General features: G+C 36.9%; 2 protein-coding genes across 2 annotated transcripts in view; both read left to right on the forward strand.

Moving 5' to 3' along the window:
- Positions 1–14,766, forward strand: part of LOC306851110 (serine/threonine-protein kinase NLK-like) — a 71,109-nt gene extending 56,343 nt beyond the window's left edge. Inside the window, exons 8-11 of the mRNA XM_079387205.1 lie at positions 8,734–8,820; positions 9,552–9,750; positions 10,889–10,982; positions 12,546–14,766. Of these exons, the coding sequence (XP_079243331.1) occupies positions 8,734–8,820; positions 9,552–9,750; positions 10,889–10,982; positions 12,546–12,600 (435 nt within the window). The 3' untranslated portion in view covers positions 12,601–14,766. The remainder of the gene's footprint in view (positions 1–8,733; positions 8,821–9,551; positions 9,751–10,888; positions 10,983–12,545) is intronic.
- A 7,031-nt stretch (positions 14,767–21,797) lies between these two features.
- On the forward strand, positions 21,798–22,710 carry lyrm9 (LYR motif containing 9). The gene is made up of 3 exons (XM_079387516.1): positions 21,798–22,128; positions 22,239–22,331; positions 22,406–22,710. Exons 1-3 carry the CDS (start codon positions 22,003–22,005, stop codon positions 22,421–22,423), a joined length of 237 nt encoding a protein of 78 aa, XP_079243642.1. The 5' UTR covers positions 21,798–22,002; the 3' UTR covers positions 22,424–22,710.
- Positions 22,711–25,436: the final 2,726 nt, after the last annotated feature.

The raw sequence follows: 25,436 nt of genomic DNA on the forward strand, positions 1-25,436 counted from the left end.
GCTTTCACAGCTCCCAATTTACATTTTAAAAGCCCCGTCATTAATGTGTTCATCTTGATGTTCGCATCAGTGCAGGAGGCCTTAGACACATTTTACGCCCTGTCCCGTGTCTTTGTTATAAATAAAGAAGATCTGATTTGGGCTGTTTTGAAATGAGATCCTTCAGGGGCTTTAGGGATCTTCATCCTCACCATATCGGCTCTATATAACACTTAGTCAGATTAGTTTGGCCATCTGAGTGCATCTGAGAGATACGGTGTTCAGTGCCGTCTCCATTCCCGCTCTCAAACCAGTGCTAAGTGCTACCATTCAAACTGTAACGGAACCAAATATACTTTCACACAGCTTGACTGTGTTTTAAGAGGTGGAAGAGTTACACCCCTGCCCTGCATGAATGTTATTCAATCTCAGAGCGCCACTCTGCTTTAAAAACGCCACTCTTCTCTTTGTTGTTTTCTTGCTCTCCCTCACCTCTTCCTCTTTCTCTTTTCCCTCTGTTTTTCTCACAATGAGTCTCATTCAATAGCATTTTAGTACTGTTTTTACTTACAGCATAGGAACCACAGAAGAGGTTCTCACGCAAAGGCATATGGTGTATATTCCCCTCATTCTAATGTTGATGAATCTGTATTATTGCAAATGAGGGACTGTGTGTCTGCTGTAGTGTTTAGAATATACACCCCTAAGCAACCCCATATAAGGACTTTCTGCACATCCTCACCATTACAGATGCAGGCATGGAGAGGAAAGTCCACAAATGGTGAGAGCAGAATGTGCTTAAGCAGAATTCTACATTAACATGCAAAAAGGAAACAGTCTGTTTAATATTTCACCAGTTGCTGAGGTGATAAACAAATCACAGACAGTAAATACAGAATTATTTATATACTGAATTTTATTGTTTGTTTGTTTTTTTGTTTTCCTTTTTGTTTTTGTTTTTCCTTTTTATACTTTTATATATACAGGTCCTTTTCCAAAAATTAGCATATTGTGATAAAGTTCATTATTTTCTGTAATGTACTGATAAACATTAGACTTTCATATATTTTAGATTCATTACAACACAACTGAAGTAGTTCAAGCCTTTTATTGTTTTAATATTGATGATTTTGGCATACAGCTCATGAAAACCCTCAAAAAAAATCTCAAAAAATTAGCATATTTCATCCGACCAATAAAAGAAAAGTGTTTTTAATACAAAAAAAGTCAACCTTCAAATAATTATGTTCAGTTATGCACTCAATACTTGGTCGGGAATCCTTTTGCAGAAATGACTGCTTCAATGCGGCGTGGCATGGAGACAATCAGCCTGTGGCACTGCTGAGGTGTTATGGAGGCCCAGGATGCTTCGATAGCGGCCTTAAGCTCATCCAGAGTGTTGGGTCTTGCGTCTCTCAACTTTCTCTTCACAATATCCCACAGATTCTCTATGGGGTTCAGGTCAGGAGAGTTGGCAGGCCAATTGAGCACAGTAATACCATGGTCAGTAAACCATTTACCAGTGGTTTTGGCACTGTGAGCAGGTGCCAGGTCGTGCTGAAAAATGAAATCTTCATCTCCATAAAGCTTTTCAGCAGATGGAAGCATGAAGTGCTCCAAAATCTCCTGATAGCTAGCTGCATTGACCCTGCCCTTGATAAAACACAGTGGACCAACACCAGCATCACTGACTGTGGGTACTTGACACTGGACTTCAGGCATTTTGGCATTTCCCTCTCCCCAGTCTTCCTCCAGACTCTGGCACCTTGATTTCCGAATGACATGCAAAATTTGCTTTCATCCGAAAAAAGTACTTTGGACCACTGAGCAACAGTCCAGTGCTGCTTCTCTGTAGCCCAGGTCAGGCGCTTCTGCCGCTGTTTCTGGTTCAAAAGTGGCTTGACCTGGGGAATGCGGCACCTGTAGCCCATTTCCTGCACACGCCTGTACACGGTGGCTCTGGATGTTTCTACTCCAGACTCAGTCCACTGCTTCCGCAGGTCCCCCAAGGTCTGGAATCGGTCCTTCTCCACAATCTTCCTCAGGGTCCGGTCACCTCTTCTCGTTGTGCTGCGTTTTCTGCCACACTTTTTCCTTCCCACAGACTTCCCACTGAGGTGCCTTGATACAGCACTCTGGGAACAGCCTATTCGTTCAGAAATGTCTTTCTGTGTCTTACCCTCTTGCTTGAGGGTGTCAATGATGGCCTTCTGGACAGCAGTCAGGTCGGCAGTCTTACCCATGATTGCGGTTTTGAGTAATGAACCAGGCTGGGAGTTTTTAAAAGCCTCAGGAATCTTTTGCAGGTGTTTAGAGTTAATTAGTTGATTCAGATGATTAGGTTAATAGCTCGTTTAGAGAACCTTTTCATGATATGCTAATTTTTTGAGATAGGAATTTTGGGTTTTCATGAGCTGTATGCCAAAATCATCAATATTAAAACAATAAAAGGCTTGAACTACTTCAGTTGTGTTGTAATGAATCTAAAATATATGAAAGTCTAATGTTTATCAGTACATTACAGAAAATAATGAACTTTATCACAATATGCTAATTTTTTGAAAAGGACCTGTATATATATATACAATTATATATCTCTTCTAAGAAACTGACAGCCTTGTCAATGGCTAATAAATAAGTAATTATTTCCATTATTTGTGAATTATTATAGATGTTGTAAATATGATTTTATGATTTAAAATAATTTTTCAGTTTAAATGCTTTTTTAAATGTCATATTTCTGTGATGACAGCTGAATTTTCAGCATCATTACTCCAGTCTTAAGTGTCACGGGACCAGAAATCATTCTAATATGCTGATTTGTTGCTCAAGAAACATTTTTTATTGTCTAAATGAAGGTTCAAAAGAGCAGATTTGATTTGAAATGGAAATCTTTTGTAAAATTATAAAAGTCTTTTCTGTCTCTGATAAATTTTTCTGTCATTGCTAAATTATTTAAAGTAAATTACTAAAATGATTAAAAATATTATTATATTTACAAAAAACAGAGTTAACGATATGCATACCGCGAATATTTGTTATTTATTATTAATGTTAATGGAAAATTCTTCTTATCACAATTTAAGAAAGTTAAAGATTTAGGGTGGTTTTCAGTTGTGCATGTTGTGCGAATTAAACATTTCCTCGATGTGTGTCACTTTGTGTGAGAATAATGTCTGTGATTAAAGTACAGTATGCAACAATAACATGACAAAAAAGCAAGAAAGTCTGAGTCTTTAAATATGTTCAGAGCGAAAAGCTTTAGTCCTGTGGTGTGCACTTGGCTTTAGCGAATAACACCCAATATCTATTACACACACACACTGTTCAGATTCTGCCTGTCGGAGTATACAGAAGGAAGACTGTTAGCTGCTCTACAGCTCAGCGTTCTCTAGAATCACTGTTGTCTCTGTTACCCCTTTTCCACCAAGGCAGTTCCAGTGCTGGTTCGGAGCCAGAGCCTAGTTTCAAACCGGTTCTTTGTTACCCCTTTTCCACCAAAGCAGTTCCAGGTGCTAGTTCAGAGCCAGAGCTATAGCCGGTTCTTAGTTGACCGGTCGGTGCGAGGCATATCGGGGTGCTGCGGGGGCGACTGGAAAGCAGACTGCTCTTTATGCTTTTGGATCGCTCTCGCGGTGCTTTAGTGTGTTGTGTGCCGATCTATCGATCTGCGTGGCGCTGATGCACCTCGAACAAGCCTGTTGTGCTGCGCTACCAAACCGAAACATGAAACGTATTCAGTGACGTAAGACCTGGCTCTGTATTGGCTCTCTAGCCTGTGGAAAAGCAACCGGTTCTTAAAGGGCTCGCCAGTCAAACTAACTAAGAACCGGCTATAGCACTGGCTCTGAACTAGCACCTGGAACTGCTTTGGTGGAAAAGGGGTATGTCAGCGTTCGTTCGTTTAATGGCCTGCTTCTATATCAACGCTCCCTCCCCCTCTCGTGCCCGTAGGTAATGTGCCCTGCTTTTTTATAGCATGTGAACTGCAAAAATAAACAAACAGACAAGTCCTAGCCACCTGTCTGTCCTCGCTTGGCCCTCTCCCAGGTGCGACGGGATCTGCTCTCCCTGCACTTGTGGGCCTGAAGGGCTTTGTGTTGTTTTGCTGCCAGGATGATCAATGGCTTGTTTGTGATAGTGGGGAGAGATGGCCCGGACCACACAGCCGCAGCGAGCGGGGGGAGGTTAAGGAGGAGCGCTGAGCCAGTTGGGGAAAGCTGCGGCCTGCACCTGTTACTGAGTGTTGCTGGGCCAGAGGGGCGGTCGGACGTCACATGGGCTCCGCTTCACAGGAAGCCGAGGCTCGTTTCTCAACCTTCTCATGACACTGCAGCTCCTCCTCCTTACCTTCATAGCTGCAGCCTGGTCTTGTGTCGCCAGTCAGGAAAAGAAAAAACAAAGCTGGTTTTACCTTAAAGTGACGCTCTAGTAACTTTGCTTATTTGGAGAGAGTAATTATCATCAACCTCTGGCTAATCTAACGAGCTTGATTTCTTTGGCATATTGTTACGTTAAAAAGAAAATTATATATATATATATATATATATATGTGTATATGTGTGTGTGTGTGTGTGTGTGTGTGTGTGTGTGTATGTACACACATATATAATTGCCTTTTTTGGAAAATAAATTAATAGTTTTATTCAGCAAGAATAGATTACATTGATCAAAAGTTACAGTAAATTCATTAAATGTTAAAACGAATTTATTTTTCAAATAAATGCTTTTATTTTGAAATATACTAAATTTGTCAAAGAATTGTGGGAAAAAAAGAGCATTATCATGGTTTCCACAAAACTAGGAAGCAGCACAATTGTTTTCAATGTTAATAATAATTAGACATGTTTCTTGAGCACCAAATCAGCATATTAACATGATTTCTGAAGGATCATGAGGCACTGAAGACTGGAGGAAGTGATGTGTGGCTTTGCCATCACTGGAATAAATGGCATTTTAAAACATATTAAAGTTATTTTATAAATTACAGTTTTTCACAATATTACTGTTTTACTGTATTTAAAAAGAATAGATAAATGCAGCCTCGGCGAGCATAAGAGAAAACTATTTTAAAAATACTTTTTCTGTGTGAATCTGTAAATATATGTTGTAACAATTAGTGTTCATTTCATTTAATAAACATTTTTCCTTTTTATTTTTTGTTGTAAAATAACAGTGTTATTATATAGCAGTACATAAAAAAATATATTTTTACATAATGAATGAATGAATGAATGATGCATTTATATAGCGCTTTATTGTGTATTGCTGTACACCCAAAGCGCTTTACAATCATGTGGGGGTCTCTCCTCAACCACCACCAATGTGCAGCATCCACTTGGATGATGCGACGGCAGCCACAGGACAACGGCGCCAGTGCGCTCACCACACACCAGCTACAGGTGGAGAGGAGAGAGAGTGATAGAGCCAATCAAGTGTATAGGGATTATTAGGAGGCCATGATAGACAAGGGCCAGTAGAGGGAATTTGGCCAGGACACCGGGGTTACACCCCTACTCTTTACGAGAAGTGCCATGGGATTTTTAATGACCACAGAGAGTCAGGACCTCGGTTTAACGTCTCATCCGAAAGACGGTGCTTTTTGGCAGTATAGTGTCCCCGTCACTATACCGGGGCGTTAGGACCCACACAGACCGCAGGGTGAGCACCCCCTGCTGGCCTCACTAACACCTCTTCCAACAGCAACCCAGTTTTCACCGGAGGTCTCCCATCCAGGTACTGACCAGGCTCAACCCTGCTTAGCTTCAGTGGGCAACCAGTCTTGGGCTACAGGGTGATATGACATAATAGCATACATGTTTTTTGTAAAACTATTTTGTAAAAATAAAACAAAAAAAAAAGTTTCCTATAATAAACAATATTTTTAATGTTTTAATGATTTTGTAAAATAAATGTTTTTTTGTTCAATAAAACTTTTTATTTTGGGGTTGATCTTCAGTAAATTGCGTAATATCAGTGTTTCATTTGAGCACCTTTGTGTATCTAATTTGTTGTCATTACATTGCATTATACAATGAACAGTGTATGTATAAACTGTATTATGTACTGTTTATTATGTCAGACATTAGTTACACTGCTGACTAGATATCATGACGGCACCAGCCATTGAAAAACCTTTATTGGTTGACCACTGTCTTTTAAAATCTTTTTGTTTTGATTCTCTTTTAAAGTTTGTTCCAACCACGTCTTGTCTACGTCACTTCTACATCTCTGATGTAGCACTGCTCAGCCCGTCCCCAGTGAAATCTCATTGGTCCTGAATCCCCCTCTATAGCAGAATATAAAATATTGTCTTGCATCATGTAGCATTCTCGCTTTTGGTGTGAACAGGCAAATGAATGGTCACCTGGTAAGGACACTGTGTTCAGAAAAAAACAGTCCACAAGTAAAACTCACTTGTCAGGTTTAAAAGTGTGACCAGTCCGACTCCAAGATACACGTCCAGGATTTGAAGTAGCAAATTTGCTCCGTCCATTACTCCCGCTGTCAGAAATGTGAGGGCGGAACATGAGCTGCCTGCATGCCTGGGATGACTGAAAGCCTGGACTGATGATGTCATGTCAACCCTCCTGACTCATCATTTGTCTAATTGAGCTTAACTGTCTGAAGCCAGATTCCGCTCTAATCCTTAACTAATACAGGCTAATACTACAGCACACGATCACACCACCCCAAAGGGGATGATCGTTCACACACGCCACACTACTGCCAGCTACTCGCCAAAAACTTGCCCACTGTGGTTCCTTAATCACATACGCTCACGCAGCCTCACCACGTTGGAGCATCACTGCACCCTGCACGCTTTTTGACTCATAATCGCATAGGGATCGTTTCGGCTCGACCCACTCAGAATCTGACCCATTGCATTCAAACGCCCATCATTTGATAATCTTTCAGATTTGTCAGAGGAGCCTAGCGGTTGGCACAAACAGGGAGCAGGTTGTTTTTTAGTATATCAGAAACATACGGCACAACTAATCTAGTCCAATTCCCGAATGAATAGCTTTTATAAGCTTTTTTTTTTTTAGTGAATCAAAACTTTAGAGTGCAGAAAATGTCCACTAATTTCTGAATAAATGACTCTTATAAGATGGATCTTTTTAGTGAATCAAACACAAACACTACAGTTCAAATTTAGGATTAGTTCTTTTTTTTAAGAAATTAATACTGCATCAAGGATGCTTTAATTTATTTTAAAATGGCAGTAAAGACTTCTACATTTAAATATTAAACAAGGCAACTGTTTTTAACAATTATAAGAAATTTTTCTTGAGCACCAAATCAGCATATTAGAATGATTTCTTCAGGATGAAAACTAGTAATGTCTCCTAAACAATTTTTCTTTTTAAAATCTGTTTAAACAAAGTATTTTACAGAGAATATTTGTATAATTCATTTTTAAATAATTATTAAATTATTATTTATTATTAACATTTAAATTATTTTTACATAATGTTTTTTTTATTATAATTCACAATATTATAACATTTTGAGCATAAGAGACATCTTTAGAAAAAAACATTCTAAAATCTGACTGACCCCAAACTTTTGAAGAGTAGTGTGAAACTTAATTCTGCATACTTGTGCATACTTAGTTATTCAGTGTGAATTTTTCCTTTTCTTAATATTTGATTGTATAATGTTAATTATTCATTGTTCATTTATTTTTATTATATTCGATTATATTTATTAGTATATTTTATTTTTATTAAATGTATTATTTTTAAAGTTTATTATTAAAATCATCTCATCATTTGGCAGTGAATTTGTTTTATTTCCCTTTTTTTAAGTAAATATATCTCTTTAGGGGTTTTGGGTACTAGCCATGATGTTGCTATGCAGTGTTCTGAGTGATTTTTAGCATGTTGCTATGCAGTTTATGGGATGTTCTGAGATGTTGCCCACTTTCGAGTCTTTATGATATTCTGGTCCCTACGTATGACTCAGATTCTTCCTTCAATGAAGGTCTGATCACTTTAAATAATAGCACACCTCGTTTCCGTTTGGCTCCAGTTATGGCAGAGAGCTTTCAATCCTTGCCCATCGTCTTCCTCCATCTCTCGCCCGACACCTTCACCTCCATCAGCTATACAGTCAGCCCTGACAATACGTCATCCCTTTTTAAATGGTGAATCACCAGCCATAGTTCACATCTGTTCTCGGCTCAAAGAGCCTAACCAGGGAAAACAAGCAATTACCGGTGGGCTTTTTCAATCAACTCTTTGGCGAGTCGGCTGGGGGGCTTGGAAATGGGGGGGAAGGTGGGCGGAGGAGATAATTAGACACGGTTAAAAATATCCCAGCACATTGTCTCCGCTGTCCCACATCCTCAGTTAAGTGTGCGGCTATTGGCGCAAGTATCATGTGCTACTGGGAGGAATGTTTTGCATGTTTGAGACATGCAGTTGAACGGCCGCTGAGGATCACATGACGTTCTTGTAGGAAGCTGTTGATATGTTTTGACTGCTTCTCAAAACAGGATGAAAATGTTCAGAGCTAGCCATGTTTCTAAATCATGTTCATTCTCACACTCTCTACAAACTTTTCGCATTTGTTTGGTAATGTTTGATCAATATGTGTTTTTAAAAAATGTACTTGTGGTCTTTCCAATAATTGAAACATTGATTACATATTAGTTTATTTCTTCCTATCTCTGAATATGTATTTATAAGGTTTGGTAAAATAGATTAAATACTCAGACTATACTGATCATGCCATTTCCTGTTTCTGCAGCCCTCACTTCCTGTCCTGTACACCCTGTCCAGTCAAGCAACCCATGAGGCCGTTCACCTCCTCTGCAGGATGTTGGTCTTTGACCCAGTAAGTGTTCTTGATACTTTATTCTCATAAACTGTAACATTACAGTCTAAAGTATTGGAACAATACAATTTTAAAACTTGTATATATTTATACTCATACATAATATATACTCATACATATACATATATGTGTATATATATATATGTGTATGTATGTGTGTGTGTGTGTGTGTGTATATACACAGTGTGTATGTGTGTATATATATATATATATATATATATATATATATATATATATATATATATATATTATTTTCTTTCTTTTTTTACTATAATATATATATACATACATACATACATGATTGATTATATATTATTAAAATAAAAAATATATTATAGAATTTAATATATTTATATAATTTAGACTTGTTCATATGTGTGTGTGTGTGTGTGTGTGTATGTATGTGTATATATATATATATATATATATATATATATATATATATATATATATATATATATATATATATATATATACACACACACACACACAAAATTCCTCCACAGCGCTGTAACAGACTCATTGCAAGTTATCGCAAACGCTTGATTGCAGTTGTTGCTGCTAAGGGTGGCCCAACCAGTTATTAGGTTTAGGGGGCCAACACTTTTTCACACCATTGTATGTGTGTGTTTGTTTTCATTTAAAAATAATATATAAAACTGTAGAATAGATCATTTTATTGCATTTTTAAAAGGAATGTTCAGTCAGAACAAATCTGTTTTCCAATACAGTCGAAGCGGATCTCTGCAAAGGACGCCCTGGCGCACCCGTATCTGGACGAGGGGCGTCTGCGGTACCACACCTGCATGTGCAAATGCTGCTACACCACTTCCTCTGGCCGCGTCTACACCAGTGACTTTGAGCCTGTCACCAACCCCAAGTTTGATGATGGTTTTGAGAAGAACCTGACGTCAGTTCGGCAGGTCAAAGGTGAGCTTGCTTATAATCAATTCATATGTACTACACGTTTTACTGATTGCAGCACAAATTATATAACACGTGAGACAAACATTGCTTTCATTTAACCTTTTGTCCTCATCCACCCCCGGTTTTTAGACAACATGTTTAGGAGCTAAAGATCTTAATTGAATTGAATCTATTTGAGAGCATGCGCCCGTCATGTCAGCGCGTGTTAATCAGAAGTCTTGCTGGGTGTCTCCTGCTTCAGATCCCCTGCCGCTCCTGTTGTTTTTGTCCCTTGTTTTCACCCTTCATTCGGGGCCCCTGGATCTTTGCTTGCCTTCCACTGTCAGTGGGTATTAGTGAGAGTCTGTCGCTAAAAGCAGGCTTACTGTGCTGTCGGCTCAAAATAACTCTGCCCTTCACCCTCCCTCCTCTTCCTCCATCCTGCGTGCAACGTGTTTCCACTGGAGGATTAGTCAGTGCGGATGGAGCCGACCGCCTGGAGACTTAAAGCGATTTAGGGAGGCAGCCGCGTTTGGAACACGAAGGGAACCCCTCTTGGATAGACACATGAGGAGTTTCCACGTTGGCCGAGCTAGTTTTAAGCTTGTATGCTAAAATAAAGAGTTCAGAGATATTACAGATAGTACAGTCTGCCTGTAGCATCTTCCTTTAGAATCGACTCTCTGACCTGAAAGGTTGCTGCTAGAATAGATCTTCATTCAGTGATTCATTCATAATTGAGATTTGTCCTGAAAATACAAAATTCTAGTTCTAGATGAAAATCTGTAAGGAGTCATCTAATCCTGCGAGTCACATCACTTCATCTTTTTTTTGTTACAAGGAATGATGTAAAATTGTGTGAACTACCAAATGCCTTAAACTAGTTAACAGGTTTGACTTGCTGTCTACCTGTTGAATGAATGAATGAGGCATTTATACCTGTTAATTAGATTGACCTAAAAATAAAAAGCTCATTATTTACTCATCCTCATGGCATTCGGGACCCATATTTTCTTTAACATGAACACAGGAGAAATGTTTTAATTGTTTTGTGAACTGTTCTTTTAACCATGATAGCACGTAACTTGTAAACCGTTATTCATAACTGTGAACTGTAATTTATTCCTTATTTCTCATCATCTCTCCTTTCTTCCCCACACAGAGATCATTCATCAGTTCATCCTGGAGCAGCAGAAGGGGAATCGGGTACCGCTCTGTATCAACCCCCAATCAGCTGCCTTCAAAAGCTTTATCAGGTGAGGCTGCCCTCCGTTTACATCATCATCTTCTTTCTTCAGCTTATGTCCGAATCTCATGATCAAGTGTCCAGGTTATATTTAACTCAGAAAAAATAGCATAAAGAAATTAGACATGCGTTTAGGTCCATTAAGATTTTTGCATTGTGATATTTTTTTCATCACAAAAATTCTCATCACTGTAATGTGAAATGATATATCTAAAGTCAGCATAAATTTAAATCAGTACAAGTATGACAGCTAGTATACACATACTTTATCATTTAAATAATGTATATGTTTATTTATTCAGGTAATTAATATTATTTTACATTTCAGAAGCGAGAATGAGATTTTTAACATTACAAAAGCTACTGACAATTGTGGCAGGGGTTTAAATGTGATCTTTTTTTTATATAATGTTGTAATGCAAAAAAATGTATTTGTCCCACATGCTTTTGTTTGTTTTAATTTTGGAATTAAATAAGAGCCAGAAAGTGGTTGACAGATTGTGAGATTCACCCTCGCATCCATGTTCTCATCCTCAGGGTTAACAGACATGCCAAATCAAAGCCAGTGAGCATGAATGTTATTTTCTGAAGGGGAGCCATGTTTTGGAAGTGCTTTGGGTTGAAGGCAACATGCCATTGTTTAATATTTAGGCAAACATTTTTACATAAATGAGTGCTTATGTAATTTCTAACCATTATTGCTTACAACCAGACCCTGGTAGATTACTTACATGACAAAAATTGTAGTTAGTAACGTGTTCCATTACATTACACATTTTAGGTAATATAATCAGATTACTTTTAGATTACTTCTGGCCTAACTAGTTTATCACATCAATTTAAATAGTATAATGTTGTACCATATTGATATAAAAATACACAGAGAATATATTCCATTCATTGTAATTAACAAATAAATATAAATATATTTATTTATATGAAAAAAAAAGTTTGGGAACGTTTGCATGTAAATAAGAAATAACATGAATTTGTGCATTTTAATGTGTTTGAAAGACACAAGCCTCCCAATGACATAGGAATGCAAGGTTAAATAACCTACTGAGTGATAATTCAAATAAAAATTGTTAATCAAAAGTTGATGCAATATTGAAACACTTCTTAAACCTGTAATGGTTTTTAAGTCCTGTGGTCACATGCTGTGTAGCCACCTGACTGATGTCTTTGTGTGAATGAATTTCTGAGTGTATGTAAGCGGTAGACTATTTTAGAAAGGAACATTTAAAAGAGGAATTAGGGAGAAAAGTGTGTTATCGTATGCATTTGTAATCACATAATCAATAAATAAGTAACTGTAGTCTTATTAAGAGTATTTTAAAATGCAATTTAATCTCATTACAAGTACTTAATTTTTGGAATCTGATTACATAATCCAAATTACATGAATTAGTTACTTCCCAGCTTTGCTTAAAACTACTGCAACTTTTGGTGTCCTATCAAATCTGGGGCTTATCAAGCTTCTTTTGCTAATTATTTGTCAGTGTCTCAACACTAGATGGAGACATCTCCTTAACAAAGCAAAACATAACAATCCCCCTCTTCTTTCTGTCCACAGCTCAACAGTAGCTCAGCCCTCTGAGATGCCTCCATCTCCTCTGGTTTGGGAGTAGCTGAGGACGGCAGAGAAGATGGCGTTGAGAAACAGTGGTGGTGGACGTCCCTCCGGTGGCCCGTCCCGTGTCCACCCCTCGCCCCCCTGGACTACTGACCCCCAGGCATCCCCAAACCTGCGTAGCATTTCACTGGAGTGTAGGACTAGCCATGTTGCTGATGTGTGTGTGTGTGTGTGTGTGTGTGTACTGTAATACTTACTAAATGGAGTTTTATAGAAGCAACCACTGCTGATGAGTTCAAGTGGGACACGGGACGGGTGGGCATGTTCATGGGGGGTCCGTTCGTACATACCCACTGCTCTGTAATAGTATACTATACTAAAGGTTCGTGAAGGGTACGAACCTGTACTTTTGGCAGACGAAGTCGACCCCTGTGGACTTGAATGTATTTTGAACAGCAGGGCGGCAGAGTCTGTGCAGTATCCCTGAAGGAAAACTCATCACGGCTATGTGTGCGAGTAATCATGCTTTATTTATTCATGGAAACAGGAAGTGCAGTGCTTCATGTAGTATGGAAAGAAGGCAAGTGCCTCTGAATCTGTCTTTCGCTCACGCTAGAACCAGGGCGAAAAACCGTTGTCCTCATTAGTAGCCTATTCGTTAGGCCCATCCATATAAATTTGTGAATTTAAGTGACGGCCCTTGTGAAAGGTGTGGTCACATTAACCGCTGCTCGGAATTTCAAGCGCAAAATTTTTCAGGAATCTGCGCGTTTTGAGAAAATTCCTGATGCAGAACTAGTTGGTCATGTAAATTTGTCGCGCCAACCGACAGAAAGCTGCTTCATACATAATTACGCTATTGGCAACGAAAAAGAAAGAAAAATCGGCAGCAAAACTGCAATATCGCTAGTGCATCTTAAGAACTGTGACTATTCGTTCGGCTAGAGTGAGCTGCTCATTGCGTTTATTGCCTTCAACGGCGGTGTGATTTTTGCTGGACCACTTTTGCTGTTGTCTGCACTCTTCCTTTCTTTCTCTATCAATCTATCTTTGTTCGTATCTCGATTTCCGTCTCATATTCGACTCTTCAAATCACTTGGCAGAGATACTGATTCGTAGGCTTCTCTTAGTACTCCTGAATGTGGATGTGTTGTGTCAGTATTTAGTACTTCGGATGGGTGACTGAACGGCACAGCGACTCAAAAGGATCCAAAGCATGCAAGATTGGCCCGAGGCAAAGTGCTCGTACCGAAAGGGTTTATTTGAAGCAAAGGAGACTTTGTGAGCGTGTCCAGAAATCTCGCAGGTGCTTGTCTCCTACCGAGACTGAAAACCCAACTAGCATGTAGCGAAACGATACGGGGAGGTTTATGTTTTCAGATGACCTCTGAACCCTGCTCTCCCTGATGGAATATCTAGAATAGCATGCAAACCAAATTAAAGGCTAAAAACAAAAAAGCAAATAAATAAATAATGGGTTGAACTATTGGTCAACCAAACCATTCCATAATTGCAATGGTATATTAGCAAGCTTTGTCTATGAAGACAAGTGATGAACGCCATTGCGAGTGCATGTATGGACCCTGTGCATGCTTCTAACTGACTGTGGCATCACAATAGTGATCCTGTAGATGTCAGTTCAGTGTCGTCTACTTTGACCCCCCTCAAAAGCCCTTTTTCTGTTAAAAGACTCATGGAGATGATGGATCTGAAAAGGGTGCCTGGGAAATGGTGTTTATTGTGGGTCTGGAAAGAAATTGGGAGTAGTTTTCACTCACTGTACCATTCTTAAACTTCCCATAATGCTTTCTGCACTCTCTCGGACTAAAAGAAAATAAATGGAAAATATTTAATATATTTTTAGAGAATTATTTTTAATTTCTTCCTCAATGTGCTATGGCATGCTTTCCCATGATCCACTGAGTATGGTATGTAAATAAGTGAGTAGCAGGTAGATTTCAATAGAAACGAAAAATCTACGTAAAATGAAATGAAAAAAATGACGTATAAATAAAAATCGCCAAACAACAACAAAAAAAAGTAATACTGCTGTATAGAAGTTGAATTAGCCTGCACATTTTTTAGGGCTGTGAAATTTGATTTTATTTTTGAGACTTGCATATAAATGTACATATTTTTTTCTCTCTCTTTTCTTCTTCTTTTTATTTTCCCCTGCACTAGAAAGTGTAGACAAAGAAATAATCCAAATCAGTATCAGTACAAAAACAAACAAAAAACACATAACCAATTATGTTAATTGTGTATTGTGTGCTGCAGAGCTGTGGATATGAGTATTGAAGTAGAGCCCTTTTTTAATTATTATTATTATTATTAATTATTATTAATTTCCTTTTAAAGAAACACTGAACTGTTTGTGTTTGTGTATATGTATATAATGGATTCACATTGTTGGTCTCTACCTCTCGAGCTCAATGACTTGGTTGTTTACCTCCACGCTTTTATTTTTATGTGGAGATTTAAAACTTGAATGTCCCTTCCGACTTTTATATTCCTATCAAACCCTGTATAAAGAAATCAAAGTCATTAAAATTACGATTGGTTGGAGGTGGTTCCCATCATCATATCCTTGTACAAAGTACCATGTTCTCACCCTAGTGTTCTCTGACTGTTAGATCACACAGCATACCCACGATGATTAACATGGTATCCTTCACCGGATGAGATAAACGTACAAAACACGTGGCAATGTTAGGGCATAAGAAGCGGGCGTGCCTAAGATAACGTGCGGATTGAAACAGAGCCTGTGAGAAGAGACTAACACGCAAGCTCGATCGGGCCAAATGGGGAAGGTACTGCACTTGCTGTCAAGTTTTTATGAGGAAGTTTGAAGTTTATACTCAGAGTTAATGGTATTTGAATACATTTTACGACATATATGACTATAATGTAAAATTCGCATTCGATGCCCTGAAAGCTGAGGAGGTGATTCTTAGGGACCGGAAGGACTCTATGGATGTGTTCTGTGTTTTGAAAAATCACCGGTCTCTTTTCAGAGTGTAGATTTGAAGTACAGTGGTGAAGCTCATTAAATGTTGACATTTAAAAAAAGTGTGTTGTTTCTGTCCCTTTTTTACAAATACGTGGATTTATTAGCACTGCATTCTAAAATGGTTTTAATGGGGGGGGGGGGGGGGTTATAGAAAAAGACTAAACAAAACTGCTGACCAAGTTAAATTGAGTGCCAAATTGCAAACTTCAAATGCCAGTATGGTAAGAATGGTAAAAGAAAGTTACACTTAAGGTTACAGTAGCTATTAATCAGTGAGAGATGGGCTCTTAGCTTAGACGAAGATGCCAAATCAAAGTTTATTTTGAGAATAACCATCTTTTGAAGGTGCTATACAAATCTTTCACAGTAATGTAAATCTTTTCCCTTCCTAATTTCACTTCATGAAGGCAGGAGGATGAAATTGAGGGAACTGGAAAAAATCTAGTAATTTAAACAGTGGTTCTCAATCAGGCAGCCTCAAGATGATTTAAAATAAGATGAGGGAATAAACACATAAAATTAAGATACTTGTTACTTTAGTTCAACCTCTAATCAACTAGAACCAGGGTTCCCACTCTTTAGAAAACTGAATAGCCTAATTTTATAAATATAAATTTTCTTGGCTATGCCAAGCTCTAAAATATTTTCTCAGAAATTGTGAGTGAAAAATATTCTTTAAAATCCTAATCCCTAATGATTAAATCATGAACAACTGGAAAATCATAAGGATTATTGTAGACAATTGGGGCCTTTTGAGTCAAAAATGTTGAGAACCACTGAATTAAAATATTATTTTGCTCAAAACTTTTTTTGTTTTGTTTGATTAGATTAGAGGAAAAACTTTAAGGAATTTATGGATCTGTAAAGAAAAAACAAACCCTTTTTTAATTTATTTTTTTTAAAATTCTGGCATGTTCTCAACCTAAAGTAGTGGAATTATTTAAAATTAAACCATATGTTCACTTAATACTGTTAAAAGAAATCTAATATGATTTCTTTAAAAATAGATAGGGACATAAAAGTGTGCTGTATTGTAGGAATTACTTTTTTTATTCACATAAACAAAACAAAAGCAACTTAGAATGTTTTTCATGCAGCATTCTTGTAACCTAGCCAGGTTTTGTTAAGGTGTTAATGCAAGAAACATGTTGCTCCAAATAAACATGAACACAGAGATCTAATCAAGATGTCTAAATGTGATCATGGAAGAGTATATAAACAGATAGCTGGCAAATCCATTTTCCAGAAAGTTTAGCTCATAAGTGTTTACACCTCTTTCAAGTAACTTTGTTTCTATGAAATTCTTTGATCAGAACAACTGTGATTTATGCATCTTTAAACATTTTTCTATTCAAGCATGTTGTGTTACCATGATGTGTCATAGAAATCAGGAAATATGAGTATTATTTTCATAAACAAAACAGAAAATTCCAACAGATTTGTTTATCATGGAATTTGTAATAGAAGTAAGACCTAATGTCAGACATTTTTTATGTAGTGGTGTATTGACTTGTGAATGCCAAAAACAACAGTTATGATAACATAAGATAAAGTTACACAGTATAAAGGCGCAGTTTGAAGATGCAAGGGATTCATAAACAATGACTGCTATTACTCAGTTATTACATTTTTGGAGAGTTTGTTGAGTATTTTTTCAACAAAACAGCATTCTGTCACCTATCAGCCTACACACCATGACAAAAGCAGTCTAACAGACCCGTCTTTTGTTATAAGGTCAGGAGTATGAGCTATAATGTCTTATGAGATGTATGTGGTTGACTTTTTGGTTTAATATCTTGAAAGCTCCCAAATGTTATCGCTAATGAGTGGGGAATTCTTCATGTGAACGCATACACACACACACACACGCCGTAAGAATGACTTTGATGCTGCTGGGGCTTTTCCTTCTTAAACAATGAACGCTTTCACTGGTGTCTCCAGGTGAAATGAGGGGATTGTGGGTCGCCATCTGGACAGTGTAGTGAATCGGCGTGTAGACAACAAGACAACTGGTTCTCAGCACCTTTTATTTGATTTAAAGTTCAAATACATAGAATAAATACTCTTTAACTACAGTAGAAGGTTTTTTTGTCAGCGGTGTTCTAACTACACTGAATTTACAATAAAATACATATTTCACTTATTAAAAAATTAAATAATAATGAAAAGGTGCAGTGTATAAAAATATTTGGTAACACTTTAGAATAGGGAACACATACACTATTAACTATGACTTTTCCCTCAATAAATTCCTAATTTGCTGCTTATTAGTAGTTAGTAAGGTGATTGTTAAGTTTAGGTATTGGGTAGGATTAGGAATGTAGAATAAGGTCAGAGAGAATTACTTCTATGTGATTCCAATGGTAAGGGGTAAAGCGTATACTACAGTGTTTTTGACGCGAGAGACCCGAGTTCGAGTCCGCCTTTGGCTGAAATCGTTCTTCTCCCTTTTGTTTCAGTTTCATTTATGTGGACTCTGAATGAGCCAAGTGCAATAGATCGGAGGAAGCAGCAGTGTGGAATCCAAGGCTGTAGCTAAAGGAAGTTGAATTTATTAGGGCATTATTCATGTCACGTGGAATGGATTTGACTGACTGCGCTCTGAAAAATGCACAGACATATTCGCTGAATTAGAGACGGTAAAAGTGGGTGGGTCCAATATCATTGGTCTTCAAAAGTGGGTGGGTCCTGTCCCACCCACATACAATGGTCCGGACGCCCATATACACATTATTAATAAAATCACACTATGTACAGTATAGCATGATTTATTAATAACGTGTTTATTGCGTTTTGTTTTTTTGTTTGTTTTTTTAAACACCGTTTTAATGCATTAAGCCACAGTGTTTTAAAATGAATTTATTGGCATATATTTTGCCAATATCTCGCCTTAGACAATACTTCTAATATTTCCCTTACTGTACGTGCAGTACACAAGAATTTTACATGAAAAATTGGACTTAGGCTACATTTATTATTTAAATAATTGTGTACAAGGGATGTATTGGCAAAAAAAAACAACAACAACAACAAAACAAAAAAACACTATATATGTAATATAACCTTTACAGTTTGACAATGTGTTATTTTAAAAAATACATCGGACGTTTTAACCCAGTCAGTGGAATTGTCAGACGGTCCCTTAACCATCAAGCACATATAGCGCTTCAAAACTTTCTCCAGTTTAAATTTACTGCTAATACACGTTTTTAAATATTTTTTCATATCAATATGCAACCACTTTATATCTACAATTTTTTTCCAAAACCGCCAAACTCAATAAACACATTATTAATAAATCATATTATACTGTGCATAGTTTGATTTTATTAATAATGTGTTTACTGAGAATTTTAAAAACAGTCTTAACGCATTAAGCCAGGTTAAGCATATTCCTTATGGGAGGGAAACGCTTTAAGCGTAATTAAACGCGTTACGTTCTTATTCTTGACTCATCTGCTTGTCTATACATCGTATGCTTTATTAATAATATGTTTATTGAGTTTGGTCTTTTAAAAACACTGTTTTAATGCATTAAGCCACGTTAAGCATTTTCAAATGTCCAGCTGCTTCCTTTTACACTGAAATGCCTTCCGTTTACACTGAAAAGTTCATGCACATCCACATATGAAATCACTTACTTGCACATATATACACGTGTATGAGCGCATCGAGTTTATATGCATATGCTAGTATGTATAGGTGTGTCTGCATGCAGCGAGTTTATATGTATGTGCCTGTCTTGGGTGTACATCAAGCGGCAACCTCCCGCTCCCTCTAGTGAAACCAACACGGAAGTGATTAAAACTGCAATTCATCGACTAGCCGCTGGAGGCTGGCTCCAAAAGGGAGTCAATCACATTGACTCTCCATGTTAAAATGCCCAACTTTACAGTAGAAAAAAACATGTTTACAGCCTGGTACAAAAATTTATTTTGGTCTATATAGCTAATTTTGCCCTTCGTGACAACTGTGAGGGGGGTGAATTTTTTTATAACTCATCCATTTAAATTATATTAAGCCTTAAACTTCTGCATAATTAAGGGCGTGGCCACTTGAGTGACAGGTTGATTGACGTTGCTGTCTCTATCTGCTGTCTGTTAGCCGTCACGTTACCTCAGCCGCTGAACTTGGCATCTCTGCCGTGTTTCTGCTTTTTTATACAGTCTATGGTTTTTTTCGTTATTATTTCTTAAAATTATCTAATAAAATGGATTGTTGTGCGGTTAATTGTACTAACAGACCGTCCAAGTCTAGGCTCCATTTTTTCCGGTGAGTGATATTGTAATGTAATTTTATTTATTAATTTATTTATTCTTTATAATTTTATTTAAAACTTAACTACACTCCAGAATCCGACAGACTGTGATTGGCTGTAACGTTAGGCCTGTAATTAACGTTACTGGTTAAGCGTTTTCCTCCAATAGAAAACTGTTAGGCTATAATACAAACTCTGTGGCTTAAAGAATTAAAACCGATTAAAACTGTTTTTAAAAGACGAAACTCAGTGAGAACATGATTAATAAAGCATACTATATACAGACAACCAGGCACCTCAGTTCCGCCCACGTCCCGCCTCATTGCCCATTTTGGATCATCCGGGAGTGACGCGCGGTGACGCGTTGCCAAGATGGCGGCGGTCGGCTCCGCCCACTTTAGGCTTCAAAAACCATAGACATAATTTATGTCTATGTCAAAAACGCTCTTCAGAAAACTACGAGTGACGTCACGGACACTACGTCCATTTTTTTTACAGTCTATGGTGTATATGCATGGATCGTGTTTTGATGTATAAGGGAGTGTCTATAGGTGTATGCATGCGTCAAGTTTATATGTATAAGCAAGTTATTCACAAGTGTATATCATTACTAACATAATATGTATTGGTATGGATTTCATATTAGTGTGCACTTGTATTTCATACATATATATATATATATATATATATATATATATATATTGAACATCCAATAGTATATATGTATATGTGAGTAATTTATAGGTGTATATGCACGTGTTTTATGTATGTATTGATAAGCGAATTTGATTTAAATCTTACTTGGCGCCTCATATAAGTCAACTCTATTTTTTTTTACTTTGTCTCTGTTATAAACTCCAATTTTTTTTAAAGTGCGACAAAGATTTTGGCAAACACTTAACTAACGCATCCGATGTATTTTGTTATAGATGAATGCGCTCACCTCTTCTTTTTATTTAACTTTGTCAAACTAACTAGTTTTAAATTGTAATGATAGAAAAAAATAGCGTATCTAATGCTTTTTTGTTTTATTTTCTACGTTCTTAAGATCACTGGGGTGGATAACCAGATGGCCACTTAGACGGGTGGGGGGTGTACAAGCATTTTTTGAGGGGCAATAAATCAATTTTTGGAGACAAGGTGCCCTACTTCCTCTCTAAGGACATGTAGAATAAGGCATTAATATGTGTTTAATTAGCACTAATAAATGACTAATATTCTAGTAATATGCATGCTACCAAATATTTTGTAGTTTGTTGGTTATGTAGGCATTGTCATACAGCAGACTGAAAGTAAGTTTCAATAAGGAACTTCCATTTTCATTTCTATGAATTAAGCATGTAGTATTGTAAAACTTTCCAGAATGTCATTATGTTGAATGATGTTACGCATACTTGCACAAGTTTCCGGGCTCTGCCCTAAAGTGTTAAACAAGTGATCACATTGGAAGTTCTATGTGTTATTTCATCAATTACATAATGTTTTTAAGTCTTTCTATTACGTAGGCTATAAAGAAATTTTTTTAAATAATCAACCACAATGAGCATACTTTCATAACATAAACATAAGTTCTGCATTTAAAATAAATGAGAGCATGTGCTTCCACAGTTCCTTTTTTTGTGAATGCAGTGTAATCCTTACAATTAAGCACTGAATAACATACTCTAAATGAGCAGGGCTAGTTGTCACACAGGACTAATCTCAGTTTCAGGGTTTCAGGCCAGTGTCCTGGAGGTTTCATTTAGCAGTGATTGTTTTATGTTGGTTTCAAATAAACCTGTTAGATTGTGAATTATGTCCTTCAAATACATTTTTTTAATGTGATCATATTTTTATAATATGACAGAACAACGTTTTTTTGTGTGGTATCTTCACATTTAGGTATACGTTTTGTGGATAATTACAGCATTATATTATTGAGACTATAATGATGTAGTTACACGGCAGAGCGAGGACTTTTATTCTGAAATATATTTAGGTTAGTGCTCAAATCAGGAAGTAATTCCACAGTCATCGTTCACCTTTACAACTCAAACTATATGCATGTGACAGAGTGTTATACGTCTTATTATAGATTTACAAGTCGAACTTTCCCAGATATACTCAGTATTATTGTAGTGTTTAGACTCTGCAATCAAAGTTAAAAAGGTCAGGCTTTCAGAGAAAGTAAGGGCATACAGTAAAGCCTCATGTCTCCTCTGGCGGGCGCTGAGCTGGTCCGCACGCCGGTGCAGCTGTACCGCTATCTGCTGCGATGTTGCAAACTCCTGCCAACAGCAACCATGCAAAAACACTACCAACACGCCATCAGACAGGTACTTCATATACCTCAAATACTGTCATCATTGTGACGAACATAACTGCAGAAATAGTCTGTAAAATCACCTATCCTGCTGTCAGGTGTTAATGTGTTTTTGTCTTTCAGAGCTATAACAGTCATGCGGATGAAGATGATCCAGAAAGGATTCAGATGATCATTCAAAGAGCCATGTCGGATGCTGACTGGATATTAAATAAAGTAACCTTCTAAGAAAATACTAGTAGGCATTTTTTTACATTTCTTCTGAATTAAATAACTGTTTTTCTTCCTAGTACACTAAAGAGAAGTGACCACTGTGGAGAAATGTTCATCAAGCTGACTCAGAACTGCATAGGTCATGCACAGACTGTGAAACACCTCATAATGAAACTGAAATCATACCCACAGGTTATGGATAAACACCATACAATCCCATTCATATAAACATTATCAAGTGTAACAATTAGCTGATGTTTCCTTGATAAGCTTGTGTAAGAGCCTTACGAGTATGCGATTATGTTGTGACTAGTCATAGACCTTGCATTTAATGTTTATTTTGTACATTTTAATGAAATGTTAATAAATACATTTAATATTTAATTAGTGTATTTTGGTGTTTTTTCCCCCACTAAATTTAATAATAATAATAATTGGCAAACCCAGTTATTACGCTACCTACAGTACTCCCAAAGTAATTGAACAATTTACTAACTGATAATTTTATTAATGTGAAATAGTAGCTATGTAGGCAATGCAGTGGGCTCACGTTGGTGTTTTTTTAAATAAAAATAATAATAATTTGTTCTTATGATGAAGCAGGTCTAGTGGTGTAAACTGTGTTTATTAAAGTTTGTTTCATAGATTATGTAATAATAGAAGATTATGTAAATCACAGTCCAGGAATATATTTAGACATTTCCTGAATCACTGCAGTTATTCTCGGAATATCAATGACTTTATTGTTAACTACAGGAAGCTTTCCCGTAAAAATGAAGGTTTACGGCAGGTCAAATGTGCCATGATCTTACAGTAATCAATTGTATAAAGTTACTGTATTTTGAAGTAGTTCAGTTACCGTATCAACATCATTGCTTGGGTGATAAACACAGTAAAGTACTAAATGCAAGATAAAAAGCAATGTTATGTTGTGTTTAAACATGGTAAGGAATATTTTCTTTAAGGGAATTCAAAGGAATGATTCATCAATACTTTGTGTTTAATACATTTAAGAGGTTTAATTAGGTTTTGGTTTTAGTTTAGGGGTTGGTTGTGAAACAGAAGCATCACACTATTAGCTGTGACATCCTGTAATGTGGTTGCTCTGTGTGAATTTCATTATTTGCTAATCAAATAGATGGAAACGTCATTGCAAATTTGAAAGTAGATCATTTCAAGTTTAAATAGCAATAGAGAGGGTATAATTTACTATGTGTCAAAATTTGCTTGATGACCTATTATAAAAACTTGATGGTACAAATGGTAGTAAATACGCCAAAAAAAAATGGTTACTACACTTTTACTAAAACCACACTGTAAAACAATTTTAAGACAACCAGCTATTTGCTGATTTGAGTTCTCAACTTATTTTTGTAGGATATTCTCACATTTTTGTTGTATAAACTTAAAACAAGAAGTTGCGAAAACTCAAAAATCTGCTGAAGCTGGTTGCCTTAAAATTTTAAGTTGGCTCAACTTTTTTTACAGTGCATACCAAGCCCGGATATTGTATATCTTAAACAATTTAATTACAATATAATTATTTAAGTTTGACTTCATATATAAGTAAAGCATATAAAGCATTACTTGTAAGATATACAGTCAGGTCCATAAATATTGGGACATCGACACAATTCTAACATTTTTGGCTCTATACACCACCACAATGGATTTCAAATGAAACGTACAAGATGTGCTTTAACTGCAGACTGCCAGCTTTAATTTGAGGGTATTTACATCCAAATCAGGTGAACGTTGTAGGAATTACAACAGTTTGCATATGTGCCTCCCACTTGTTAAGGGACCAAAAGTAATCGGACAATTGGCTTCTCAGCTGTTCCATGGCCAGGTGTGTGTTATTCCCTCATTATCCCAATTACAATGAGCAGATAAAAGGTCCAGAGTTCATTTCATGTGTGCTATTTGCATTTGGAATCTGTTGCTGTCAACTGTCAACAATAAACAAGTTCAGTTGTTGTACAAGTAGGATGATTGGTTGGTGTAGTATTTGTCCATTGATTGGACGGCTGGGTAAACAAGCGCTGCGCTCTACCCATAGACTGTAAAAAAAATAGGTTCTACCCAAAGTTAAACCGGAGGTAAAAAGTTAATTAACAGCTAAAAAAAAAAAAAAAAAAAAAGATTAAACGAACTTGTAAAATATTATAATGGCAGTTCATCAAAATTCAGTGTCATCAGTTTGCCAAAAAAAACAGAAAGTTTTACATACCATTTACACGTGGTACAGAGCATGTGTAAATTTCTTTCAAGGCAAATAACGTTTTGAAAATACAAACATTTTTATGAATCCAAGAATTTATGTCAGAACGGCTTTACAAACGATTTACACAAAAATAAGTTGGTGTTTCATGAATGAGGCCCACTGACTTTACTGTTAAAAAAAGGCCCAGCAGAGCCTGCATTTCCTTCGCCAGCTGCGGAAGGAAGTTCAACCTGCCACAGGATCTGCTCACACAGTTCTACACGGACGTCATTGAGTCTGTCCTGTGTTCGTCTATAACTGTCTGGTTTGGCTCAGCTACCAAATCAGACATCAGAAGACCACAACGGACAGTCAGGACTGCTGAGAGGATTATTGGTGCCTCCCCGCCCAACACTCTTAAAAATAAAAGTTCCAAAAGAGTGTTTTTGCAGTGATGCCATAGAAGAACCATTTTTGGTTCCCCAAAGAACCTTTCAGTGAATAGTTCCTAAAATAACAATTTTGAAGAACATTTTATAAATCTAAAGAACCTTTTTTCGACTATAAAGAACCTTTCCTGCATTTGAAAGGTTCCATGGATGTTCAAGGTTCTTCATAGAACCATTGATGCCAACAAGGGACCTTTATTTTTAAGAGTGAACCTCCGAGTTCTCTACATTTCCAGAGTGAGGAAAAGGGCTGGTAAAATCACTCTGGACCCCTCACACTGTCACACCATTGGGTGTTCTGTTGTTTTCATCCCCCATGTGCTCTGTGTGATCTAGTTTTCCCTCATGTTTGATTGTGTCATTTAGTTCAGGTGTGTCTTGTTAATTATCTTCAGTTGCCTGTGTATTTAGTTCAGTCTGTCCTGTGTTCCCTCGTCCGGTCTATTTGATCATTTT

Source organism: Barbus barbus (assembly GCF_936440315.1).
Source record: "Barbus barbus genome assembly, chromosome: 31".
NCBI lineage: Eukaryota > Metazoa > Chordata > Actinopteri > Cypriniformes > Cyprinidae > Barbus > Barbus barbus.

Bases quoted from the DNA above. Each gene is read 5' to 3' on its own strand.
- lyrm9 (XM_079387516.1), top strand. From the start codon at position 22,003: ATGTCTCCTCTGGCGGGCGCTGAGCTGGTCCGCACGCCGGTGCAGCTG. The intron at 22,129-22,238 runs GTACTTCATATA...TTTGTCTTTCAG, and splicing joins ACCAACACGCCATCAGACAG to AGCTATAACAGTCATGCGGA.